Below are 23373 nucleotides of genomic sequence, written 5' to 3' on the forward strand. Positions count from 1 at the left end.
ATTCTCATACTAGGGTATTCAAAGGACCAATTAGGTGCTAGTTTTAGTAATTGCTTCTAAATGATGCTATTTTGTTCAGTTTGTACAATCTTTGAGTCTTGAAGAGTCGTCATTCTTACTTGTACCCTAATATGTTATTTTTTTCAGCAAAAAGCAAGGGACAACAGAGCTGCCTTACGTATAAACAAGGTGCAGATGTCTAATGACCCTTCTAAGAGGCAGCAGCAGTCTGACCTCTTTGACCCTAACGTCCCACTGGACTCAGATATCCTTTTTAAGGACCCCTTGAAGCACAAGGAATCAGAACATGAGCAAGAGTGGAAGTTCCGACAGGTGAGGATTAGTTGATGGGAGGAAAAAATAGGTAGCATTTCACTGTGGTGGGAAAACAAAGGAGAATATGAAGGTGAGGGAGTTTGTCCATACAGCTGCTTTGTTGGCCTCCCACTTTCTTATGCTAATCAATTAGATTGGCATGGCAGGAGGGGCTCTCAGGAGTATGTTTATTTGGAAAAATGGAATATTGTTAACAGGACTTCATTTTTTATTATTTATATGTGCATGGATGAGTGGTCATTTTGTGCACTTGGCATTATACAGTGTTCTAAGTCTTAATTTGCATTGAAAAGGGAGACTTAAAATCAGCTGTCGAGACCCCTTATGAAACAGCAGGAAAAGGTCCCAAAACCCAAGGACATCAGGTTGTCAAAGAATTCCCTTTTTGGTCATTCCAGCTAGGCACCTATAGCTGCAGGATGTGGAAAAAATTCTCTGGTAAGATCTCAGGCAAGACACTGTGCTGGCAATTGTCTACAAAGAACTAATAAAATAAATTTACAAGGTGCAAGAAAAAGCACAGTAAGTAGGTTGTAGGGAGTTTTTCCCAACTGCTAAATCAGTCATTGGCCCAAAACACAGTAATAGGTTCCAAGCTGGATTTCATCACTGTACTTTCACATTCTCACATTTGCTGGAAATATTATAATATTCTCTCCTTGTTTATATGTATTAAACTTCAAAATAAAGACAATATTTTGGTTTAATAGAATGTACTAAAAACTCACAGCACTGCATGATGTAAAATTTTAATTCCTACTCTCCTAAAGTACAAGTGTTTGTTCTTGTGATCTCCAACAGCAAATGAGACAAAAAAGCAAACAACAAGCCAAGATTGAAGCCAGTCAAAAGTTGGAGCAGGTGAAGAATGAACAACAGCTTCAACAGCAGCAGCAGCAACAGCAGTTTGGCAGTCACTCTGGGGGTAATACTCCCAACAGTGGCAACCAGAGCCCCATGACTCCTCAGCCCACCAATGGCAGCACATCGCCAGTGCAGCATATGGTGCCCAAAGACAGTTTAGCCTGCTCACAGCTCCCTGGAACGCCTACATCAGGATCTCTGGATGACGTGTTTTTGCGACCTCAGCCCCCGCCTCCCACAGGCACACGTTTGACAGAAGCCTGTTCTCAGGGTCAGGCATCCCAACCCCAGTCTCCTCAGATGTTTTCCACTGGCACTGCTTCATCCAGCTCAAGACCATCTTCTCCATGGGATCCCTATGCCAAAATGGTGGGAACTCCAAGGCCTCCCCCCATAGGGTCTAGCACACCTCGGAGGAACTCCACAGAGTCCTGCAGTGCTCCCAGACTACCATCTGAGCAGCAAGAAAGAGGGAGACCCTCCTCGGGTCATGAGTCCTTTGGTTCACCAACATCTGCAAGCGTTGATCCTTATGCTAAGCCACCAGACACACCCAGGCCTGCAGTGACAGCAGATCCATTTGTGAAGCCTATGGGTCCCCCAAAAGCAGGCATTGTTTTAGAGTCACAGGGGAGGCATATGCCAGCTTCTGTCATTGGAGATGCTTTTGCTAGGCCTTCCCACCGAGCTGAGGCATATCAACGAATGTCTCATAACAAAATGGTTCTTTCAGATCCCTACTCCAAGCCTTTGCTGACCCCTATACCAGGAAGTAATGAATCTGGTTCGGTGCCTCTATTCAAAGCTCCAATGCCACCCCCTCATCCACAAGATCTTTATAACTCCACACCTTCAATAGGTCGGCGTAACTCTGTAGACTCATTTGAAAGACCTACAAGGCTATCTGATACGTTTTCTCAAAATTCACAGAATGACCCATATGCACATCCTCCACTTACTCCCTGCACATCTATGAATGATAATTTTTCAAACTCTCCTAAGATGATGCATCATCCCCAAAGCAATGCCTTTTGTCAGCCCATGCCAATGGTGCGCCATCCTTCCAGAGATGCATTTGCACAGGCCTCTTCTACTTCAAGGTCAGACTTCACCCAGAAATCACCTGACCCTTATACGCAACCTCCTGGCACCCCTCGCCCATCTGACCCCTATGCTCAACCCCCAGGCACACCTCGACCTGCTTATGACCCTTATGCTCAACCTCCTGGCACTCCTAGACCGTTTGACCCTTACAGTAAACCACCCGGCACTCCAAGGCCAGCCTCGGACTCATTTTCAAATTCAGCATCTCGTCCAGGTGGGGTAGACCAGTATTCTCCACAACAACCTTCTAATCGCAGGTCATCCCCTTCCCATGCCATGGAGCCTTATCCTCAGCCACCAGGGACACCTTGTCCTGGTACGGGAGAGAGGTTCTCTAAATCTCCTGTAAGCCAAAGAAATGCTGATTCCTATTTTCAGCAACCTGAAACCCCAAGGCTAGTAAAGAATGACACCTATGCTCAACAACCTAATATTCCAAAACCAGTGTTGAGTGACCCGTATTCCCAGCCACCAGGGACACCGAGACCAGGGGTAGGTCCAGAAGTGTTTAACAGACCAGTTGCCAGAACTGGACCAGTGTCTCAAGACCCATTCTCATCACCTCAGGTTACAATGCAGGAAAATTTTGTTAGGCCTCAGACACCAAAACATTCTGGGTTGTCTGATGACGGATTTGCTCAGCCACAGTCTAATCCTGCTAGCCAGACTCCGGTTCATGACCCCTATGCGCAGGCTCCAATGACCCCACGACCACAGCTGGGAGACAGACTTGCACGTGAAGTCAAAGACCAGGTTGAAGTGGGACACGAGGGCAGTTCTCATGGTGTGGGACAATTCTCAAATCTTCAGCAATCAACTAGTAACAGTACAGAGTCTCAGAGTGGTGCGCAGCTGCCTTTGGGGGACACTGAGGAGAAGCTCAGACAGGTACATGCTTAGACATGGTTCGCATCATATAATTTTTAGAACTGCTGCTTGTGTTGCTTCAAAATTCTTGCTGTAAACATTTTATTGATAATCTTCAATGTTTTTGTTACTATTTAGCGGCAACGGCTGCGTGAGCTTATCCTTAGACAGCAACAGCAGAAGAGTGCTATTCGACAGGAAAAAGGCTTGCAGGAGCCAAGCTCTTCCATACCAGGAACTCCTAGACAGTGGTCGCAAGAGGAAACGGGACAACAGAACGAGCTGTTCAATCGGCCACCTCCTCCATACCCTGGGACTGCAAGAGGATCAGTGATATCTACAGGGCAGAGGTTCCCAGGACTCTTTCCTGGAGAGCAGCGTGGGGCTTTCCAAAATGAAGGACAGTTTCCCAGAGCCCAGTTTTCTGCTGACGTTGCCAACATGGGTATGAGACCACCTGAACCAAGGTAGATTTTGCATTTTTGCTAATATTGCCATTATTCTGATTAATAATTTGTATTGTACTTTATTTCTCATTTTTATTTATTTTTCTTCTCCAAGGTTTGGCTTCCCTTCTGGAGGTCAGGTAACTCTTGGAGGACAGGGGCATTTCCTTAGATCTCCACATCACATGCAAGGACCAATGATTGACGTTCCCCAGCAGATGAGGAGATCTCTGTCTGTCGATCTGAGCAGAACCATAGGGAACAATTCACTATTGTTACCTCAACATTTCCCACCAAGGAGCATACCTTTACAGCAACACAATATCATGGGACAGCCTTTTATTGAGCTTAGACACAGAGCTCCTGAGAACAGGGTGCGGCTTCCCTTTGCTCCTCCAGCAATTGCAGGGAATGTTGTGGATCAGTCAGTCCAATCTCAAAGACCAGCAGACCCCATGTTGTCCCAGCCATCAGGAATTACCAGTCACATGCAGATCTCATCCAGCATGGAAAACCCCCACCAGCAGTCCTTGCCATTAAACACAGAGCCTCAGCAAGCTCCAGTAATGAGGTCGAGTCACCCAGCAACTACTGAATCTTTCAATGTGGCTCCATCTGCCCTTCTGTCCATAACACCTGCTGACCAACCAGAGGATATTGCTGTTAATACTGAGGGAATTGAGGAGAAATTGGACACTGATGACTCAGCAGTGAAAGATCTGGAAGATGTGGAGGTGAAAGATTTAGATGATGAAGACCTTGAAAATCTTAACCTTGACCCAGATAGTACTAAAGAATTAGACTTGGAAACAAGTGACTTGCATCTTGATGACTTTTTAAAATCTGGAAAATTTGACATCATTGCCTACACAGATCCAGACCTTGATCTGGGGGACAAGAAGGATATGTTTAATGAAGAATTGGATCTCAGCGATCCTATTGATGACCAGAGTGAGGCTTCAGATTTGCAAAAAGCACTCTCAGAAAAAAGGAATGCCAGTTCTGTCAGCACTGAACCTTCACCAGCCTTAACTAACTCTACAGTAGCAAACCCATCTGTTCCAGGGCAGGGTAAAGTCAAGCAGGAAAGCACCAGCTCTAACGAAAATAATCCCTTGCACACTGAGGTTAAAACTGAAGTTAAAGAGTGCTTGAACAGTGCTCATGAGTCCTCAGGCTACAGAGGTCTGTCTGATGAGAATGTGGCAAAAAACCAGGGGGGAGATGGGAATGTTCCCAGTCTCACTGGCAAATCTGCTCATCCAGTTACCCAGTCTTGTGCCATTGCCCATCCTGTTCCTACTCCAGTGCTTTCAAGCTTATTGATTGAGGAGAAGTTAGAAAATGCTGGCTTTGCTTCAGTGGTCCCTACTGATCACAGTGGTCCAGGGGCTCAGGGTAGCCAGCTCGCAGGCATGCCACAAAATTCTAGCCTTCTGATGGCACCAGGACATATCCAAGAGGTTGAAATGAACCCCAGTGTAACCATAGGCCACAGGATGGATCCCTCTCCTGCAGTTGGTACAACCATGGGCAATCCAGAATTCCTGCAAGGACCTTCTGTTCGCCCAAATTATGGAGCTGCTGGTCCACAGGGAGAACAGATCATCCCGACAGGGGGTCAGCCAATGACCCATAATCAGCAGCTCATGTTTTCTCAGGGCTTGAACCAGCAGAACCGCCCTTTGTTGTTGGAAGAGCAACCACTACTCCTGCAGGACCTTTTGGACCAGGAGAGACAGGAGCAGCAGCAGCAGCGGCAAATGCAGGCGATGATCCGACAGCGGTCCAATGACTCCTTTTTCCCCAACATTGGTATATTGCAAGCTTCTTGATGTAGATCGATGTAGTGGCCACACTAAGTAAATAGCTGCTGTCACTGCTGATTTTTTTTTTTTTTAATCTGTATGGTAGAAATTAGACCTTACAATTAAGGGAAGATACAGTACATGGAATACATAGATATGTGCAGTATTGTGCACCCTAGGTCAGCACTGTATCAACTTGACATGGGAACATTGTCTAATTTTTTTTTTTTCCTTTCCATTTTCAGATTTTGATGCTATCACCGATCCCATCATGAAGGCTAAGATGGTGGCCTTGAAAGGAATCAATAAAATGATGGTTCAGAGCAGTATGGGAATGCCACCCATGGTCATGAACAGGTGTGAATACTGAGTTTGCTGTGCTTTTTTTTTTTTTTTTTTTTTTTTTTTGCTTGACAGACATCACACAAGTTAAATACATCATCTTTCTACAGAATTCAAATGGGTGGTCAGCAAGGACCTGAAGGTGTTTCTGCTGTTCCTCAGCAGGTGATTGGCCAGGTTAGTGAAGAATTTCCTCAGAAGAATTGTTTTCTGTTTAAGTTGTGAAATGAGCAGAGAGCTTACCTAGTTTGCTTCAAAACTCATTTCAGGATGGCAAGTTGGCATCACAGCTGCCAAGGCGTAATCCACCAAATTTTGGGCCAGGATTTGTCAGTAAGTTACTAGTCATGGATGTGTACAGTTTTAAAGTAGCACTCTTGTTTTAGTGCCGTGTGCTACTTTTTACCTTTTTAAATTACAGATTGATTAAGTATTGAAGGCATAGGGATTTTACCAGATGTTCTTTAACAGTCTCTCATGAACTCCTGCTTATGGCCATGGTGTGTGTTTCCCCCAGAGACAGTGATAATGTAGCAGCCCAAGCACCTCCAGGCTTGCGTACGGGTTCTCATACCTCACTTTTTCCCCTCATTTCAGATGACTCTCAGAAGAAGCAGTATGAGGAATGGCTCCAGCACACTCAGCAGCTACTGAAGATGCAGCAGAAGTTCCTGGAGGAGCAGATTGGGGCCCACAGGAAGTCCAAGAAGGCCCTCTCAGCAAAGCAACGTACTGCCAAGAAGGCCGGCCGTGAGTTCCCTGAGGAGGATGCAGAGCAGCTGAAGCATGTGACAGAGCAGCAGAGCGTGGTGCAGAAGCAGCTGGAGCAGGTAACGTGGCCCTTGCAGCTCTGCCAAGAAGTGCCTTGAGGCTGCTTTTGCATGGGCATGTCTGGTGATGTGCCATCGCAGAATGTATTCAACGTTATATTGGAGGCTTTGTATTTTAAAAGGAATTAAAATGAGCCGTGGTAAAATCGCTATCTCAAAGGGTTTCGTTTTTGATGCACAGCAGCAATGTGCTCGTCTGAGTCTGGATCATTTTTGATTCTCCACCCCCTATTACTTTGTCAGAGCAGTTGATGCAGGACAGCTGACAGTCAATGAACATTATCACACTGAATATCTTCCCTTTACATATGACTGATGATCCTCTTATGAAAACTCCACTGTGATGTAATCTGTCTGATTTTGGCTTTTACCTGTACATTTACATTTTTTTCATTCATTCATTTAGCTGCTTTTCTCTGAAGTAACTTAATTTTAGCCTCTTTACAGTCATTACACATTTATACAGCTGGGTAAATTTTACTAGAACAATTTATGGTATCTTGCTCAAGGGTACTACAGCAGGAAGTATGAATCAAACCAAGTTACTTGATGTCCAAATGTAACGGCTATAACCAGTGTGCCACCTCTCTGTAACAGACAAGTTTTCTCAATGCAGGAAGACACTGGAGGTAACATTATTTCAACAGAGCTCTGTAGCTTTTGCATTGCTGGAAATCTGGAATGTACAGAATCTCTCTTCTTTAAGTGAACTTCAGTGCTGACAAACATTTTATGGCAGAGAGCAGTGACATCTGGCATAGACTGGTATCCTTGAGAGCACAGAAGAATGAATTACATCTTAATATTTTTAGGTTCCCTTCTCTAGCCGGTCAGTATTATCCCAAGGTTTTCCCCCATGTAGCTAAGGAACGTGCTTCTTCTCCAGGACTTCTCTGCTTCTGGTCCTCCATTGGCATATATCTACTGTTTAATACATTTGCTCACACGCTGTTCCCTTCCTCTGCCACCTTTCCTGCCTTTATTTAGATTCGTAAGCAGCAGAAAGAACATGCAGAACTGATTGAGGAGTATCGTGTGAAGCACCTGCAGTGCAGCATGCAGCAGCCCCCCATGGTGGCAGGCATGCAACCTCAGACAGTCATGCTTTCAGGAGGTCCTCCCATAAATCAACCCAGGATGAGTCCCATGATGCAGATGCAGCCATACCACAATCAACCCAATGCTCCCCGCATGTCTGGCATTCCAGGGTGGCACCCCGGTGCCCCCAGGCCCATAGGTCCTGGTGTTCCTGCCCCCATGGCTTCTCAAGCACCCTCAGCCAACACAGTCCAGCCGGTGCAAACGGCCAATGGAGGTGGGGCGCCACACGTCAAGTTTGACGACAACAACCCGTTCAGCGAAGGCTTCCAGGAGCGGGAGCGGAAGGAACGGCTACGGGAGCAGCAGGAGAGGCAGCGGGTACAGCTCATGCAGGAGGTGGAGCGGCAGCGTGCCTTGCAGCAGCGCATGGAGATGGAGCAGCAGGGTCTCCTTGGTCCAGATGGGAATCAGGATACTCTCTCGCAAATGGCCTTCTACGGCACTGACCTTCCTCGTGACTTCATGCAGCCACAGAGGCCATCAGCACCACAGCAGATGTTCCCACAGCAGGGTGTCCAGCCCAGCTTCATGAGCTCCTCACCGGGTACATTCTTTATGCAGACTGGAGAGCGGAGGCCTTTGATAGGCAATGGGTCTTTCAGCTCTGAGATGGGTCCCAGTTTTAGGCCCAAACATCTGATGCTACAAGGCCCAAGTTTTGGTCCAGGTCAGCCCAGGCCCCCAGGCTTTACCGGCCCAGGCATGATGCCTCAGGGCTCTGCTGATGGACCACCATTTGGCGTTGAATCTGCTACACCACTTCCACCAAACTACCCTGGCTCAGGTCAGTCGCTCATCCAGCTCTACTCCAACATCATCCCTGAAGAAAAAGGGAAGAAGAAGAGGAATCGCAAAAAGAAGAAAGATGATGATGTGGACTCTGTGAAAACACCCTCCACTCCTCACTCTGATCTCACAGCACCGCTGACCCCTTGCGTGTCTGACACATCCTCTACACCCACCAGGGGCTCTCAGCATCTGGGAGAACAGGATTCATGTGAACTTCACCTAGGGTCTTCCACCCCGGGCTCCCTGTGTGGCCAGCCTCCCTTCGAACTAGAGCGGCAGCTGTCAGGAGGCAGCAATAGTACTGGAGGTGGTGCTCCCCCTCTGCCAGGACCATGCCAGCAGCCTTCAACCTGCATAGAAACAGACAGAGCTCCTCCAGATGAGCAGCAAAATATCACTGGTGAGATCAAGCTGGAGAGAATGGAGACAAACGAATGTCACGGGCCTAGAGAACCGAAGCTGAGTGAGGAGGCTAGAGTGGTTAAGGTAGAGGAGGGAACATTGGCCCTTTTGACAGACCAGAATTCTTCTCAGAGTGGTAAAGGAGAGTCTGGTAATGAGCTGCTGAAGCATCTGCTGAAGAACAAGGATGTGCCACCACTGCATTTGCAGCAGAGACTGGAAGACGACAAGACCTCTGCAAACAACAAACCCATCTCTGTAGATGCTTCCAGGGTAAGTTCCATACTGCCCCTTCAATCTTTGGTTTTTTGAGCAAGTGGCCATCATATCTGTCAAAGATCTGGGGAAAAAATGTGTGACAAAGAAAACTAATTTGTGCACTTCAAAATTAAGTGCTGTAAAAATTCTGTTGTGGTCTTTTGAGACTCGTGACTTACTAAGATATTGTTGAATATGTGATATGGTTTTTGTTATCAAAGGAAATACTGAGATTACAGATTATAGTTGTGCATTGGATCCTCTGTTCCCAAGAGGTGAAAGTCATTCATTGCACTCTTCACGTTCCACAGGCGGCCATGGACAGCCAGCTGTCAGGTGACATGGAAGTGGGGTCACTGGCCCCTGACCACAGCAAAAAGAAGCAGCGCACCAAGAGAGCCCCCAAGAGTGCAGAGAAGGCAGTGTCCCGCTACAAGAAGAGGAAGAAAGAGGATGAAGAGCAGGGAGGGCAGATAGTGTGCTCTAATACTGACACACTGATGACCCAGCTTAAGCAGGTATAACATAGCTATACATCAGTGTTTGGCCAGAGATGATCTGCAGTGTACAAATAGGAAGGAGAGATGTCACAGCACATTACAAAGACAGGCACATTTTCATAGTCCTGTTCAAACTACATAAAATATAAGCCATTGATGGCACATAATAGCTTAGTAATGAAAAGTAAATAAATTTTCATATTTCATCATATTGACTTGCAGTAGTAAGCTGCTTACAATGATTGGCCAGTTTATACAGCTGGGTACTAGTGGAAGAGGTGGGATTTGATCCTGGATCCTTTGACTGCAAGGCAGCAGCACTAACCACTACCTGCAACTCCAGTTTGGGGTTTTTTTTATGGTTCTTATAAACAACCATAAAAAGAAACAAGTTAATTGTTTTCAAGAGAGTAGACCTCCATGCTCCTAATGATGTACTGCTGCAGTCTGGCTATGTCAGAACCCCTTCTGTGGAGTAACACCCTGATTGGCTTTGGGCAGCATGGGCACGGCTCTGGAGAATCAGTCCAAGGATGACTTTTCATTTCATAATTTTCACTAAAAGAGCAATATCTCTAGTGCAGATGCCATACCAGTCTTTTGTTTTTCATGATGCTAGGGATCTGAAGACTACTGGGTTCAAATATAAATTGGGCAGCAGGCCAAATAAACCGTTTAGACTGCATATATTTAAATATAAAAAATAAAGTGGAATGGCAGTGCAAAACTGCAGTAATTTTCAATGAAATTGAGCCAAGGAGATGTGGCCATTGGGTGTCTTGTGCTCTTGACATCTGACTGTCCATCTCTGTCCTCACAGCAGCTGTCGCTTCTACCCTTGATGGAGCCTCTAGTGGGTGTGAACTTTGCCCACTTCCCTCCTTACGGCAGTGGGCAGATCAATGGGGAGAGCCGGTTGTCGGGAACCTTTGGCAGTGCCTCACTGGATGGTGTGTCTGACTACTATTCGCAGCTCATCTACAAGGTAATGACACCACTGCCGTTGGCCTTCATCTCTTGGCGTTTCCCCACTGTGAAGACTTCCGGTGCAGTAGTCTTGTGGGCAGAACAGCTTGTTCAATATAATCAATTCAATTGATCCTAGTCAGGCAGATTCACTTTATTAGTGGGTTGCTTTATTTCTTATGAAGAAAATGTTTTTCCAGTTCCCGGAAGAAAATATGTCACTTAACTTGCCCAAAATGCTTTTTTTAGGCCATGACAGTGGTAACACTATTTTTTTTGGTAGCAGTAACAAAATTATTAAATTGTATCACTTATTATCTAGGTTATTTAAACTGGTACCATGAACTGTGCAGGAGTAATTAATTTTTGGATTTTTAGTGTCACCCTCTGACTTGTAAACCACCAGAAAAACACTTATTTATGATAGTGTCAGAATATTTATGTTATTGAAGTAGCTTATGTTAGAGTTAAAATGTGCATGTATATACAGTTTATTTAAAAAAATGTAAGTTAGGTTTAATGTACACAATGATTTAGACTATGTACAGTAGGCTTGTTAGACTAAGCATAGTTAGTGTCTGTGTGCTTTGCAGAGTGAAACATTACAGGCATGTAAAGTTACTGTGTTACTAGGAAAATATGCTGTTGAACTGAAATGCCTGTTGTATGAAAAAGTATATTTCCATAAGCTGTTTATCATTGTACAGGACACATTATATCAGGGCTGTATAATCAAAATTAGCTCAGGTTTCAGTAATTTTCCCCATCAGTCATTTTGTAACGAGGATCAAATAAGTGAATAACTCTGTGTCCATATAAGATTTTTTTTTTTTTTTTTTTAAATATTTACATCTACTTATTTAGCAGATGCTTTTCTCCAAAGCAAGCTCCAACGAACTTTATGTAGTGTTATCAGACAACACACCTTATTCACCAAGGTGACTTAACACTGCTAGATACACTACTTACCCTGGGTCACTCATCCATACATCAGTGGAACACACTGTCATTCACACACTATATTTATATATACACACAATATTTATAAATCTCTGCTTTAGTTTCATCTTGGATTTTGGTATATGGTCATTACCTGCTCCTCCACTGCGGAAGGGTAGATCGCATGGCAAGATGTACATTCTTACTCTTGGCACAGTTAGGATCTTCAGGACTACGACTGAAACTTCTTGAGTCGGTACATTGAAAAGAGGACTTTGAAGCTTGTTTTTTTTGTGCAATTTATTAAACTTGAAATTATTTGAATTACACGCTTCCCCCCACACCCTCAGGATGCATTACTGCTGTTTCCTAAACTCAGACATTATCAGTGTTGTTTATTCTAGAAAAGGGCTGTAATACCAGAAATGTGACAACACTGATTTACTCTAGTGCTCCTGTGATATTTTTCAGCAGAACAACCTGAGCAACCCTCCAACACCACCAGCCTCCCTCCCCCCAACACCACCCCCTGTGGCTCGCCAGAAAATGGTCAATGGTTTTGCCACTACAGAGGAGCTAGCAAGGAAGTCAGTTGTCCTGGCAGGGCATGATGGTACGTCACCATTTGTGCTTTCATGTACACATTCCTCAGTGTGCTTTGATTCTTTCTTGTTGCCAGATGCAGTGACAATGACAGTAGCATCGCTGTTGTCTGATGTGTCTCGACTGTTTCCATTTACCCTGTTCAGTAACCAAAACCCTGGGTGCAAAACAGCTCAGACCTGAGGAAGACCTGCTGGCTCGAGCGATTGCTCAGGGCCCCAAAACAGTGGATGTGCCTGCGTCCCTACCCACTCCTCCCCACAATAATCAGGAGGAGCTGAGGTGTGTCTGTCTCTACATGTGTGTACGCATGTAGTCACATACTTCCCATGGATTTATACAGTACAATAACTTATATGGCAGTACACATTCAAAACGTGCATACTTCCTGGGCTTTAATCCAATACTGTGATGACTTTCTGCTCCTCATTGATACTCTGGAGTTAATTTTCAGGGAAAAGCCTTAGTAAAAACATACAACTGGACCTTTGGTTTTAACCTCAACCTAAATGCAGCATCCACTGGCTAGGTTGTGTGTTGGTTGACATTTTTCTGTTCTGCATCCACAATTCACAGTCCCCTATATGATGTATTTGCTTTCTGGCACCCACAGGGGTCAAGATATGTGCGAGGACCGGGACACACCCGACAGTTTCATACCTTCCTCATCCCCCGAGAGCGTGGTTGGCATGGAGATCAATCGCTACCCAGACCTGTCCCGGGTGAAGAAGGAGCCCCCGTCCCCAGCTCCTTCCCCTGTCATCCCCATGCTGCCCAGCGCCATTGGCAAGGGTGAGGCCCTTTCACTGCCTGCTGTGTATTGCGTGTCATGAGCAAAGGCTGGCTTTGGAGGCATTCAGGAAAGTTGGCTTTGAGGGCACAGACTGGAAAACAGTGATGTTTACTCACTTAATGTGTAAGACTTAAGCTCCAGGGTAGAGCACCTGTTTTCAAATTTTGGCTGTGCAACAAAGTGCTGTTAAGCCAAAATTTTTTAGTATGCATTTTTTTTGTGATTTTATCTGGGGGGATTATAGCACATAACCCCATTTTTTACAGAACAATTCCAAACCCTGTCACCTACCCTTATCATAAACTAGCAGCTGACAATGTAATGAAAGAAAAAATGAAAATAAAATTTAAAAAGGTGAAGGTACAAAGGAATGAAAACATTCAGAGGGAATAGTGAATTCCATCATGATGTTCAAGGTTTAGCAAAGCATTTCCAAGGTCCAGCAAAGCAATGTTTTCAGCATGAGACCAGGCACTGCCAGACACACATTAACTTCACAGAGGAGGTCCACAATGCATGTGACATCTTTTGAATTTGAAAAAAGAAAATACCAAGTGCTAATGGTGTGGGCGGAACTGTGGACAGTGTCAAATACTGTCTATCTAGTCAGTTTTTTATACGTTTTAACAATTAATACCAATAATGTACAGGTAAAAGGTATTCAAAAGAGGTGGGATATTTTGTTTAAAAAAAAAACTTAGGTGGAAATACTTATAGGCTTGTCCCATCATAGTCATCTGTGTATTTGTGAGCTTGTGTGGGAGCTTGTGTGGGAGTGAGAGCATTAAGGTGCACTAAAGGCGTGTCTTTAACTCGGTATCTTCTGTGTTCACCTGTTTAAGTGTCATTAAAATGGCGCGTTCTGTGACTTGCTTGATCAAGCAGGTTCTGAAGCCAAGCAGTGGGACGTGAAGCTGGAGCCTCAGAGCATGTCATTTGGACCCCACTTCGGCCAGCTTCCTAACTGTTCCAAAACAGGCCTGGTGTCCATAGCAATTACCTTGAACCCCACAGCAGCTGAGGTGAGAGATTCTGCAGTTAAACACTTTTGAGAAGAGAAAAATCAGGATGGAAATTACGCTTCTGTCTGAAGAATAGGGCTGTTTAATTATATGCATTGATTTAAAACTGATTTTAGGTGATCACATTGTACAGTTGTGAAGGGCTGTTTCTAAAATTCAAAACATGACAATCTAGTCTTTTTTTTAATTCACAGGGGCAGTAGGTAGTATAGCATTTGGTCTCCAAGGTCTCAGATTTGAGGTCAACATCCTACTGTAGTACCCTGAATTTTTTTTTTTTTACCTTGAATTGCTTAAGTTAAAAAATACCCAGCAAAATAACTGTTAATGTTTAAGTTCATTTGGCGAACAGTCTGCTAAATGAATAAATATACATGATTCACAGAGCAGTGGCCATGAGTCTTCTCATTCCCATGTTGCAGAACATAACTGGCGTAATGGCTGCCATGGCCGACCTTCTCTGTGTGAAGATCCCGAACAGCTATGAAGTCAGCAGCACCCCAGACCGTGGGCCCCTGGCCATGCTCGGGGGCCTCAGGATTCCTTCACAGGGCTTAGATCGCCACCTCTCTGCAATGTACTCCATGCATAGCACTGGCTCCCAGGGAATCATGCGCTTCATGAGGCCCCCAGGGCCTCAGGCTCACTGTCCCTCTCCCAGCAGTGGTAAGTAGAAGTTAACCTGGGACGCAGCAGGTAGCATTGGGGTTAGAGCTGCCACCTCTGTGGCTTGAAGGTCACAAGTGCAAATCTCCTTCCTGCTGTAACACCCTTGAGCAAGGAAGTAAAAGTGATCCGTCTATAGATGGGTAAATCTTTAAGTATCTTAACGTCCTAAGTAATATTGGAGAAAATTGTCAGCTGAATGAATAAATGTACAAATAGATGTAATGTAAAATGGTACTGGGAGAAGGCAATACATGTCACTGAAAAGGAAGAATAGGCTGTGCAGTAGTCCTGCAGAAAGTTTGACAGCTCTGATCCTAGAAGGGAAATTTATATTGCACTGTTAGGTTTGGTGCTGAACCTTAACTAAATATGGCCTGCACAAAGAATTTAAATTAAGATGGTTTGGATAAATGCACCAGAGAAGTGTCATAAAATAGTTAATAATAAACCATTATTAACAAATGTTGGTGCCGCTAGAGATTGTTCATAGTAGTATTAATTTACTCCTGTGATAGAAGTAATGCTTTACTTGTCGGTTTTACTAGGTTTGAAATCCTTTCATAAAATCTTCATCTTGTTGATGCTGTGTTTAAGGATAGTCTTGTAATCCCTTTCAAATTAGCCTTTTGAAAGATTTATAAATCACTATTGATTACGCAAACAGCCCCCCTGTCTGTAGCAGAAGGGTTTCTGGCTTCTGATGTTGATGCACATCATTATTGATCATGCCCAACATCTCAGAAGTTAATGAAATGGAGTAATGATTTTACACAGAGCTTGTTAGTGTGCGACCTCTCTCAAGTTTGCAGTGTCTGATGTCCTCTAATGAATATAGCCAACTGGCAGAAGGCCTGAAACATGCATGGCTTTCCACTAGTGACTTAAAGTGACCAAGTTTTAATTACCCTAATAAAACAGAGGTTTGCAAAATACAGTCATATATACATATATGTATGTGTATATATATATTTACACATTTTATAAAACATGTATGTAATGTCCATACCACAGTTGACCAGTAGGGTTTATTGAATTCGTATTTATGCCTTGTGTGTGTGTGTGTGTGTGTGTGTGTGTGTGTGTGACCCTTGACTAAAGGATGGGTCAGCGCTCCAGGTGTAGCTGTGGACCAAGGAGAGCATCAGGCAGCAAAAGGAAACATGGGATCCAAGTCACAGTGGTGCTGCCACTGCAAGGTGGTTGTCCTTGGAACTGGAGTGCAGAAGTCCTCCAAAGACCTGCTGTGCAACAAACAGGTACATCCAGAAGGGTAACAAAAGGCCTTGATCCTGTTTGCAGGAGATCCCAAACACATCAGCAGGTTAGGGGCAGGAGATCATAATCAAATTCAGATTCTATATATTTAAAGATCTTTCTCCAGGGCAAGGAATGGATAGACTGCCTGATTTATGCAGATTCTTTCTGTGGGGTGTAATGCACTGTCCCAGAGCAATTAGAGGGTCACACAGTATGGGTGATGGGGGTTCCAGAGCAGTGACGCTCACCAGTGGTTAAGCCTTCAGTTCAGGTTATTCAAATCCCAGACACCTTTGAAGTTCCCAGCAGTATGTAAATGTAATAACTCCTTTTGGCATCAGCCAAGGTTTGAGGGGCAGGCTGCTTTGATCTCCGGTTCCTGCCTTGTCTCCCAGGCCACATTTCAGTGATGGGTCGAGATGTGCGGGGGCTGGTGGGGAGCTGGTACTGCTGGCTGATCATGCCCTGCTGAAGGCCCAGATCTTGTTTCCTCCAGGATGTGCAGGATGGCTGGAACCAGGCAGAGGTGGACATGGTCTTCTGTAGCCACAGCTGTTTTGTGCTCTACTCAGCCACAATGCAGTCCAAGGCCATGGACACCAAGGTGTGTGTGTGTGTGCGCGTGCGCATACCAGTGTTCTCTCTAGTGATGAGCTCAACTGGAAAAGTATCTCTTGTCTCCTCCTTGGCTCTGGAGGACACTATTATTTACAAGACTTGCGTGTAAGGACGAACGACAGAGGCTTGTGCTACAATTTCGCCATAATGGCGCAAAATTCGTTATTTCCTTTTTGAAACTAGTAGTATACATCATTCTGGGGAGGGAGGCTTAATTAGCTTAATTTGGAATTTGACTAATGAAAATGTATGAAGGCAGGGAGAGCATTTTAGTACTTATGTACGTGTGTGTGTGTGTGTGTGTGTGTGTGTGTGTGTGTGTATATATATATATATATATATATGAATGTAGCCTTAACTGACCTGAGTATTGTGTAGGGTGTGAGAAAAATCACTTTATACACCCCAGTGGTGTCTCCAATGACACCATTTCAGGTTATAACTTCATGGCTTCATCCAATAAGCTGCCTGTCTTTGTGAAAAGCTTATTTGCTTTATTGTCTTGTCATCCTTGTCCTCTTGTAAACCGCGTAATGCAGCAAGCGCTCTCTGTGCTTCCCAAGTCGGACATCAAGGAGAGCCCCTCCAAAATACTGCACCCTTACAGTAACAACATTTCCACCCTGGATGTGCACTGTTTGGCCCAACTGCAGCCTAGGCAGTCTCCTCCCTCCACCCCACCCATCACCTTTCCATCTGCCGCCTATGATGCTACCAAGGCCGATGCTCTCAAGGTCACGGTCAAGCTGAAACCACGGCCTCGTGCCGTTCACATTGGAGTGGATGACCCACGTCACACTGTCAAGCGCTGGAAAGGCCTTCGCTGGCGGAAGTGGAGTGTGCAGGTCATGATGCCCCGGAGCAGCTCCCAGCTTCCAAGTGAGGACGAGGTAGACAGGCTCCTGCAAAAACTGGGGTCTTCGCTGAGGCCTGAGCCTCTCCCCCGAGACCAGCGTAAGTGTTGTTTCTGTCACGAGGAGGGTGACGGGCTCACGGACGGCCCAGCCCGTTTGCTCAACCTGGACCTTGACTTGTGGGTTCACCTCAACTGTGCCCTGTGGTCCACGGAGGTGTACGAGACACAGGCAGGTGCCCTCATTAATGTGGAGTTAGCGCTGCGCCGGGGCCTTTCTATCCGATGTGTGTACTGCCAGCGCACAGGTGCCACCAGCGGGTGCCACCGGCTGCGATGCACCAACGTCTACCACTTTACCTGCGCCCTCAAGGCCCAGTGTACGTTCTTCAAGGACAAGACCATGCTGTGCCATGCCCACAAACCGCGCGGTGGTGGCGGCCAGGAGCATGAACTACGCTACTTTGCCGTCTTCCGGCGCGTATATGTGCAGCGCGATGAGGTGCGACAGCTGGCCAGCGTTGTGCGCCGGAGCGAGCGGGACCACACCTTCCGTGTGGGCAGTCTGGTTTTACACACAGTGGGCCAGCTGCTTCCCCAGCAGATGGCCGCCTTCCATGGATCCTCTGCCATCTTCCCTGTGGGCTACGAATCCAGCCGCATTTACTGGAGCATGCGCCATGGCAACAGGCGCTGCCGCTATCTGTGCTCCATTGACGAGAAGGAGGGCAGCCCTGAGTTCATCATCCGCGTAGTGGAACAGGGTTATGAGGACCTCGTCCTCAAGGGCACCACCCCCAAAGGTAAAAACTCCTACATGCTCCAGTAAACTTCTGGCTGAACACACACTAGTATTTCAGTGTTTTATTGTGTGTGTTTCCTCTCATTTGGGTTTGGTGCCCTTGTATTCCACAGGGGTCTGGGATCAGGTTCTGGAGCAGGTAGCACAGCATAGGACAGAGACTGGGACACTCAAACTCTTCCCAGTCTACCTGAAAGGAGAAGATCTCTTTGGCCTCACTGTCTCTGCAGTGACCAGAATAATAGAATCGGTAAGGTCTTTTAACAAGCTCTCCTGAATCCTCTGAGTGTGTGTTTGTGTAACCTTTGTCTGTGAGTTTTGGTGTCCTTCAGCAGTACTTGAGCTTGACCTGTTCAGCAGGTTTATGGAGAAACTGGTTGTGCTAACAAGGATTCCGTGTACCTTCTCCTGCAACCCCTTACAGCTCCCAGGAGTGGAGGCGTGTGAGAACTATGCCTTCCGCTATGGCCGCAACCCCCTGATGCAGCTGCCGCTGGCCATCAACCCCTCTGGCTGTGCCAGATCTGAGCCCAGAGCTGCCTGTCATGTCAAGAGGTTTGTGTTAAGGTATTTTGTATGACTCAGCTTTTTTGTGTGTGTTTTTGTTGTTTTTTTTTTTTTTTTTTTTTTAATTTAAATAAATGTGATGATCATCTCTATTAAAGGGATGACTCTCTAGCCTCTTAGTCTTGTTTTATTGACATCTCCTTGTCCTAGGACAGGTCTGGCTGCTGCCCTTGTTTCCTCAATGCCAGTGTGTGGCACTGCTTTCTCAGTTGCCTCGTTCCTCCTTTCCTTTACTTCTGCATTCCTCTTTTCACCTGCGGTTATCTCTCCTTCCTCAACGCTGTACCCTTCTTCCTTTTCCGCACCTCTCACACAATAGGCTCTTTGGGGAAAGCGGAATACCCTTCCCTTGTATAATGGGATCCAGTACAATGATTGTAATTGTTACAACAGCTTATTAAAAAAATTGATTTTTCATATGACCGCCATATTCAGTACAATAATACTTGAACACAATTTTACCTACAAAAGTTATTTTACTCGCTGTCTAATATGCCTTTCACTGTGCAAAGCATGCCTTTGCTGTGGTTCTTCCATAAAACCGTATTTCCTGTTTGTGTCACACTGACAACATCAACCAGTCACACTGATTATAGTAAAATAGATTCAATACTAATGTTCAGAAATAGTCATAAAAAATGTCATTTATTTTGGTTAATTTATAATTTTAGGTTACCTCTTTTATCTTTGAACTGATGTCTCACCATGAGAAATAGTGGTAATTTGATCCCCTCAGCAGGACTTTGTCAGGACAGAATGAATGAGCTTTTGGGCAAGAGATGTGTGTATTGTTCTTACATGTTGTGCCCTCTGCCTCCACCCATCTCTTCCCAGGCCTCACACCTTGACTAGCACCAGCACCTCAAAGTCCTTCCAGAGTACCATCACTGGGGAAATTGGCGCTCCCTACAGCAAGCAATTTGTGCACTCCAAGTCCTCCCAGTACCGAAAGATGAAGACTGAGTGGAAGACCAACGTATACCTGGCCCGGTCACGCATCCAGGTCGCTAAAACCACCCCTTTCCACATGAACATGACTGCTGTGCCAGGCCATCAATTATTTACCACGTTTTCTTTTCGGGATCTTCAGTATCTTTCAGCTACAAAGAATTCACTGCAGATGCGCTTTAGGGAAAGAGCCAAGTAAACACACATTTCTATATTTGAAAAAGGCCCACTCTCAAAAGCTGTCACGTTGTACAAGTCTATGGCAGATGACTTTGAAGGCAAAACAATGCACTGCTAGATCAGAGCACAGAAAGCATGCATCAAAGTCCATGCCCGTCTGCCACTGCGAGAGGCTTGCAAGTTAAATAAAACCCATCACTGGGCCTGATAGCTGCTGCCCCTCCTGCACACAGCATGGCCCGTGGGACCCCAAGGCTTCCAGCGTCAGGCCCCTGGCAAGCTGACTGGCCTGCTCCACCGACCTGTGGTGATGAAAGGCTTTAGCTGGGCCTGATCTGGAGGGCTGTGCCCCTACATAAAAACTCCAGCTGTCATCACTGCGCTTCCATGGTTTCTATTGAAAAAGGGGCATGCTGAATAAAAATGACAGCTGTTTTTTTGCAGTGTGAAAGTATATCTGGTTGTATGTCCTGGGTCTTTGACTGTCAGTGGGAAAGTATTTCCTCTTGTGACTTGGAGGGTGGTGTGACAGGTGTCATCCAGGGTTGGTCCAGCTTTAAGCCTACAATAAAATGTGCTCCATGTTACATCAGTAGGTGTTGCTGAACTTTCTAATGGAAAATATGAAAAAGGTAATGCATAATGATGTAAGACATGCACCTATAACATGCAGAATGCATGATGAAGTGTAGTGAGCTTATTCTGTGATATCGTCCAGGTCTGCCTACAGTGTTGGGGATAGAACTGCTCAAATATGAGTGGCTACCACTTTTGGTGTACTGGGTAAAAGCTTCTGCTAAGAAAGAAGAAAAAAAAAAAAAAAAAAACTGAGACATATGCCTTTCAAATGGAACTTGCTTTCTTTTCCCTATTTTTTGCTATTTCAGGGCCTCGGACTGTATGCGGCCAGGGACATAGAGAAGTACACCATGGTGATTGAGTACATTGGAACAATCATTCGCAATGAGGTGGCCAACAGGAAAGAGAAGATGTATGAATCCCAGGTATGAGGACACATGGTTGCAAAGCAGTATGTTTGCCATACAGATTCATCTGTGGTTTCCTGTAAAGCAGTCAAATGTTACTGACGTTAGATACCCACCATACCGAACTGTTCTTACATCAAAATCTGACTAAAAGACAAACTGAGGACATGTAACTCATTTGTAATCTGGGGCCTGCCTGTAGTTGTGATCTTTGCTACATCAGTGGAGGACATCTGGTCAACGTGTTCGAAATACTGCAATAGCTTGCTTGTATGTGACCAGTTTCTGTGGTGTTGCAGAACCGTGGCGTGTATATGTTCCGCATTGACAGTGAACATGTCATTGATGCAACGATAACAGGAGGTCCCGCAAGGTAGGTGTGTCTGCATTCGGTACTTAAATTTTCACACTGCTGCTCCTGAGTGACCCTGCAGTGTGCAGGTGTTTATGCTTATCTGTTTAGTTGTTTCTCCAAAGAGACTCACAATGTGAGGTTTTGTACACAAAGGTAATTTAACCATTCATTCAGCTTGGCTGTTTTTACTGGAAGAAATCCGATGGAGTGCCATGATCCAAGGTACTACAGCAGGAGGTGGAATCTGAACCCAGGTCCTTCAAGTTCAGAGGAAGTGGCTCTAATCACTACCCTATCTGCTGCCCCATGAAGGGCTCTGTCATAGGAAGCTACATTCATTTTATGGATGAAGGGCTGATGAGGCTAGTTTTCAATGACTGGAGGGTCAAAAAGTGGTGTGTTGGAAGCAGCAGTCCTCTGTTTAACCAACACAGTGGCTGATGGCAATGCTCTTCAGTGCACATTGCGCTTAAGAGCCTCCATACTGGCCTGGAAACATCCCTTCATCTCCCATGTGCCGCTGGTCAGTTCGAGTCCCCTTGCACTCTTTGGAGAGGTTGTTAAAGGCGTGTTTAGGCTCAGGGTTCCTGTTGTGATGAGGACACACCAGGAGGAAGCAGCCATTGGCATGGAGAGAAGTCTACACTGCAGCAGGAGGCCAACCATGGCAGGGTCTTGTATCTGTAACAATCCCTTTAAGTCCGAGTGCTCTACACGCCAGGAGCACTTGGGATAACACTCGTTCCTTTATTTTAGACACTAGTCATCTAGTCACCATATCTGTACATCTGAGCTGCAGATGTTTCTGCAAATTGCCTAGTTTTCTAGCTGTGATGACAGGCCCTTGCTGATCATTGTGCCACACTAGCTTTTTTTTTTTTTTGCCTTACACAGGTACATCAACCATTCATGTGCACCAAACTGTGTGGCTGAGGTGGTGACATTTGAAAAGGGCCACAAAATCATCATCAGCTCAAATCGCAAGATTCAGAGAGGAGAGGAGGTGTGGTGTTTACTTTGTTTTAATGTACTGTGTGTCAGCTATTTGTAATGGTATTTTTTATTGCCACAAACCCAGAGCAGTTTTCTGTAAACCTATATTGTGATTTTAAAAATGTTGGTTTGAATGAGATCGTTTTTGTCCTACAGTCCCTCGACTACACGACTGGTTGGTGGCACAAATTTTCTAAACATTTACCCAGCATGATGCTTTTGTTTGTTTGGCTCCTAATTAGCTGCAGCCAAGGTGTTTCAGCCCAGTGTGTTTGTTTGCGTTTCAGCTGTGCTACGACTACAAATTTGACCTGGAAGATGACCAGCACAAGATCCCTTGTCACTGTGGGGCAGTAAACTGCAGAAAATGGATGAACTAAAAAAAAAAAAAAAAAAAAAAGAGGCATTCCTTAATCTTTTTCCTATTTTTTTTCTTTTTTTTTTTCCTTTGAAGCAGCCCCTTCCTGTGGAAAACAAATGTACTGTCACTGGGGGGGGGGGGGGGGGGGGTGTGTGGCAGCACACAACTGCAAGGATTCAGGTTGGAGTCCAAAGGTTGTAAAAGGCACAATCACAAGTGTTTAGGGGTGGGTCAGGTGGGTATAAAAAGCATATATAGTATATATGTTTGTGTATACATATTTTGGAAGGATGAATAGCTTGTCTGCGCAGTGTGTGCGCGCGCGCGTATGTGGTGGGGTTGGGGGTTGGGGGTGGGAAGGGCTGAATTCACCAGCGGATCAAGAGGGTGCACTGTGCTGTCCGTCGCCTTATTACATATACTTAGGGGCAGGCCCTCTGGTTTAAAGATGGATGAATACATACACGCACGCACATGAGAAATATTTTTCAAATGTAGACACCACTGAACAAGGAATGTACCGAGTCGACTTCCTTAGAAGTAGCTCTAAGGAAAAAAGATGTACTTGCACTAAAAAAAAAAATCCATTTAAAGTACTTGATTCCATGAGTCAGTTTATTTTTCTTTCTTTCAATTTCTGTAAAATAAGAAAACATTTTTGTATTTATTACTGAAGAATTGAATGAAGCTATTTTTAAAATGATGAAAAGCAGGCACTGTACCGGACCACCTCCCGGTTGCCTGTGGTTGGGTCAGATCCCGTTACTCTGTGTAAAAAAAAAAAAAAAAAAAAAAAAAAGTGTACATAGTTTGA

General features: G+C 45.2%; 1 protein-coding gene across 14 annotated transcripts in view; it reads left to right on the forward strand.

Annotated features, from left to right (window-relative positions):
- Positions 1 to 22598, forward strand: part of kmt2ca (lysine (K)-specific methyltransferase 2Ca) — a 104982-nt gene extending 82384 nt beyond the window's left edge. For 5 of the 14 annotated variants that reach the window (XM_029246334.1, XM_029246338.1, XM_029246341.1 and 2 more), the window contains 27 exons: positions 148 to 333; positions 630 to 701; positions 1138 to 3192; positions 3310 to 3638; positions 3733 to 5432; positions 5671 to 5782; positions 5878 to 5944; positions 6037 to 6100; positions 6365 to 6597; positions 7585 to 9162; positions 9459 to 9665; positions 10468 to 10632; positions 12024 to 12165; positions 12302 to 12437; positions 12769 to 12947; positions 13834 to 13970; positions 14393 to 14636; positions 15738 to 15895; positions 16393 to 16500; positions 17054 to 18170; positions 18283 to 18419; positions 18594 to 18736; positions 19571 to 19739; positions 20752 to 20868; positions 21150 to 21223; positions 22100 to 22208; positions 22486 to 22598. In XM_029246334.1, coding sequence (XP_029102167.1) covers positions 148 to 333; positions 630 to 701; positions 1138 to 3192; positions 3310 to 3638; positions 3733 to 5432; positions 5671 to 5782; positions 5878 to 5944; positions 6037 to 6100; positions 6365 to 6597; positions 7585 to 9162; positions 9459 to 9665; positions 10468 to 10632; positions 12024 to 12165; positions 12302 to 12437; positions 12769 to 12947; positions 13834 to 13970; positions 14393 to 14636; positions 15738 to 15895; positions 16393 to 16500; positions 17054 to 18170; positions 18283 to 18419; positions 18594 to 18736; positions 19571 to 19739; positions 20752 to 20868; positions 21150 to 21223; positions 22100 to 22208; positions 22486 to 22578 — 9831 coding nt within the window. In that variant the 3' untranslated portion in view covers positions 22579 to 22598. The remainder of the gene's footprint in view (positions 1 to 147; positions 334 to 629; positions 702 to 1137; positions 3193 to 3309; positions 3639 to 3732; positions 5433 to 5670; positions 5783 to 5877; positions 5945 to 6036; positions 6101 to 6364; positions 6598 to 7584; positions 9163 to 9458; positions 9666 to 10467; positions 10633 to 12023; positions 12166 to 12301; positions 12438 to 12768; positions 12948 to 13833; positions 13971 to 14392; positions 14637 to 15737; positions 15896 to 16392; positions 16501 to 17053; positions 18171 to 18282; positions 18420 to 18593; positions 18737 to 19570; positions 19740 to 20751; positions 20869 to 21149; positions 21224 to 22099; positions 22209 to 22485) is intronic. The other 9 variants (XM_029246339.1, XM_029246340.1, XM_029246343.1 and 6 more) reach the window with 5 other exon arrangements.
- Positions 22599 to 23373: the final 775 nt, after the last annotated feature.

This window comes from Scleropages formosus, chromosome 19, assembly GCF_900964775.1.
Source record: "Scleropages formosus chromosome 19, fSclFor1.1, whole genome shotgun sequence".
NCBI classification, from domain to species: Eukaryota; Metazoa; Chordata; class Actinopteri; order Osteoglossiformes; family Osteoglossidae; genus Scleropages; species Scleropages formosus.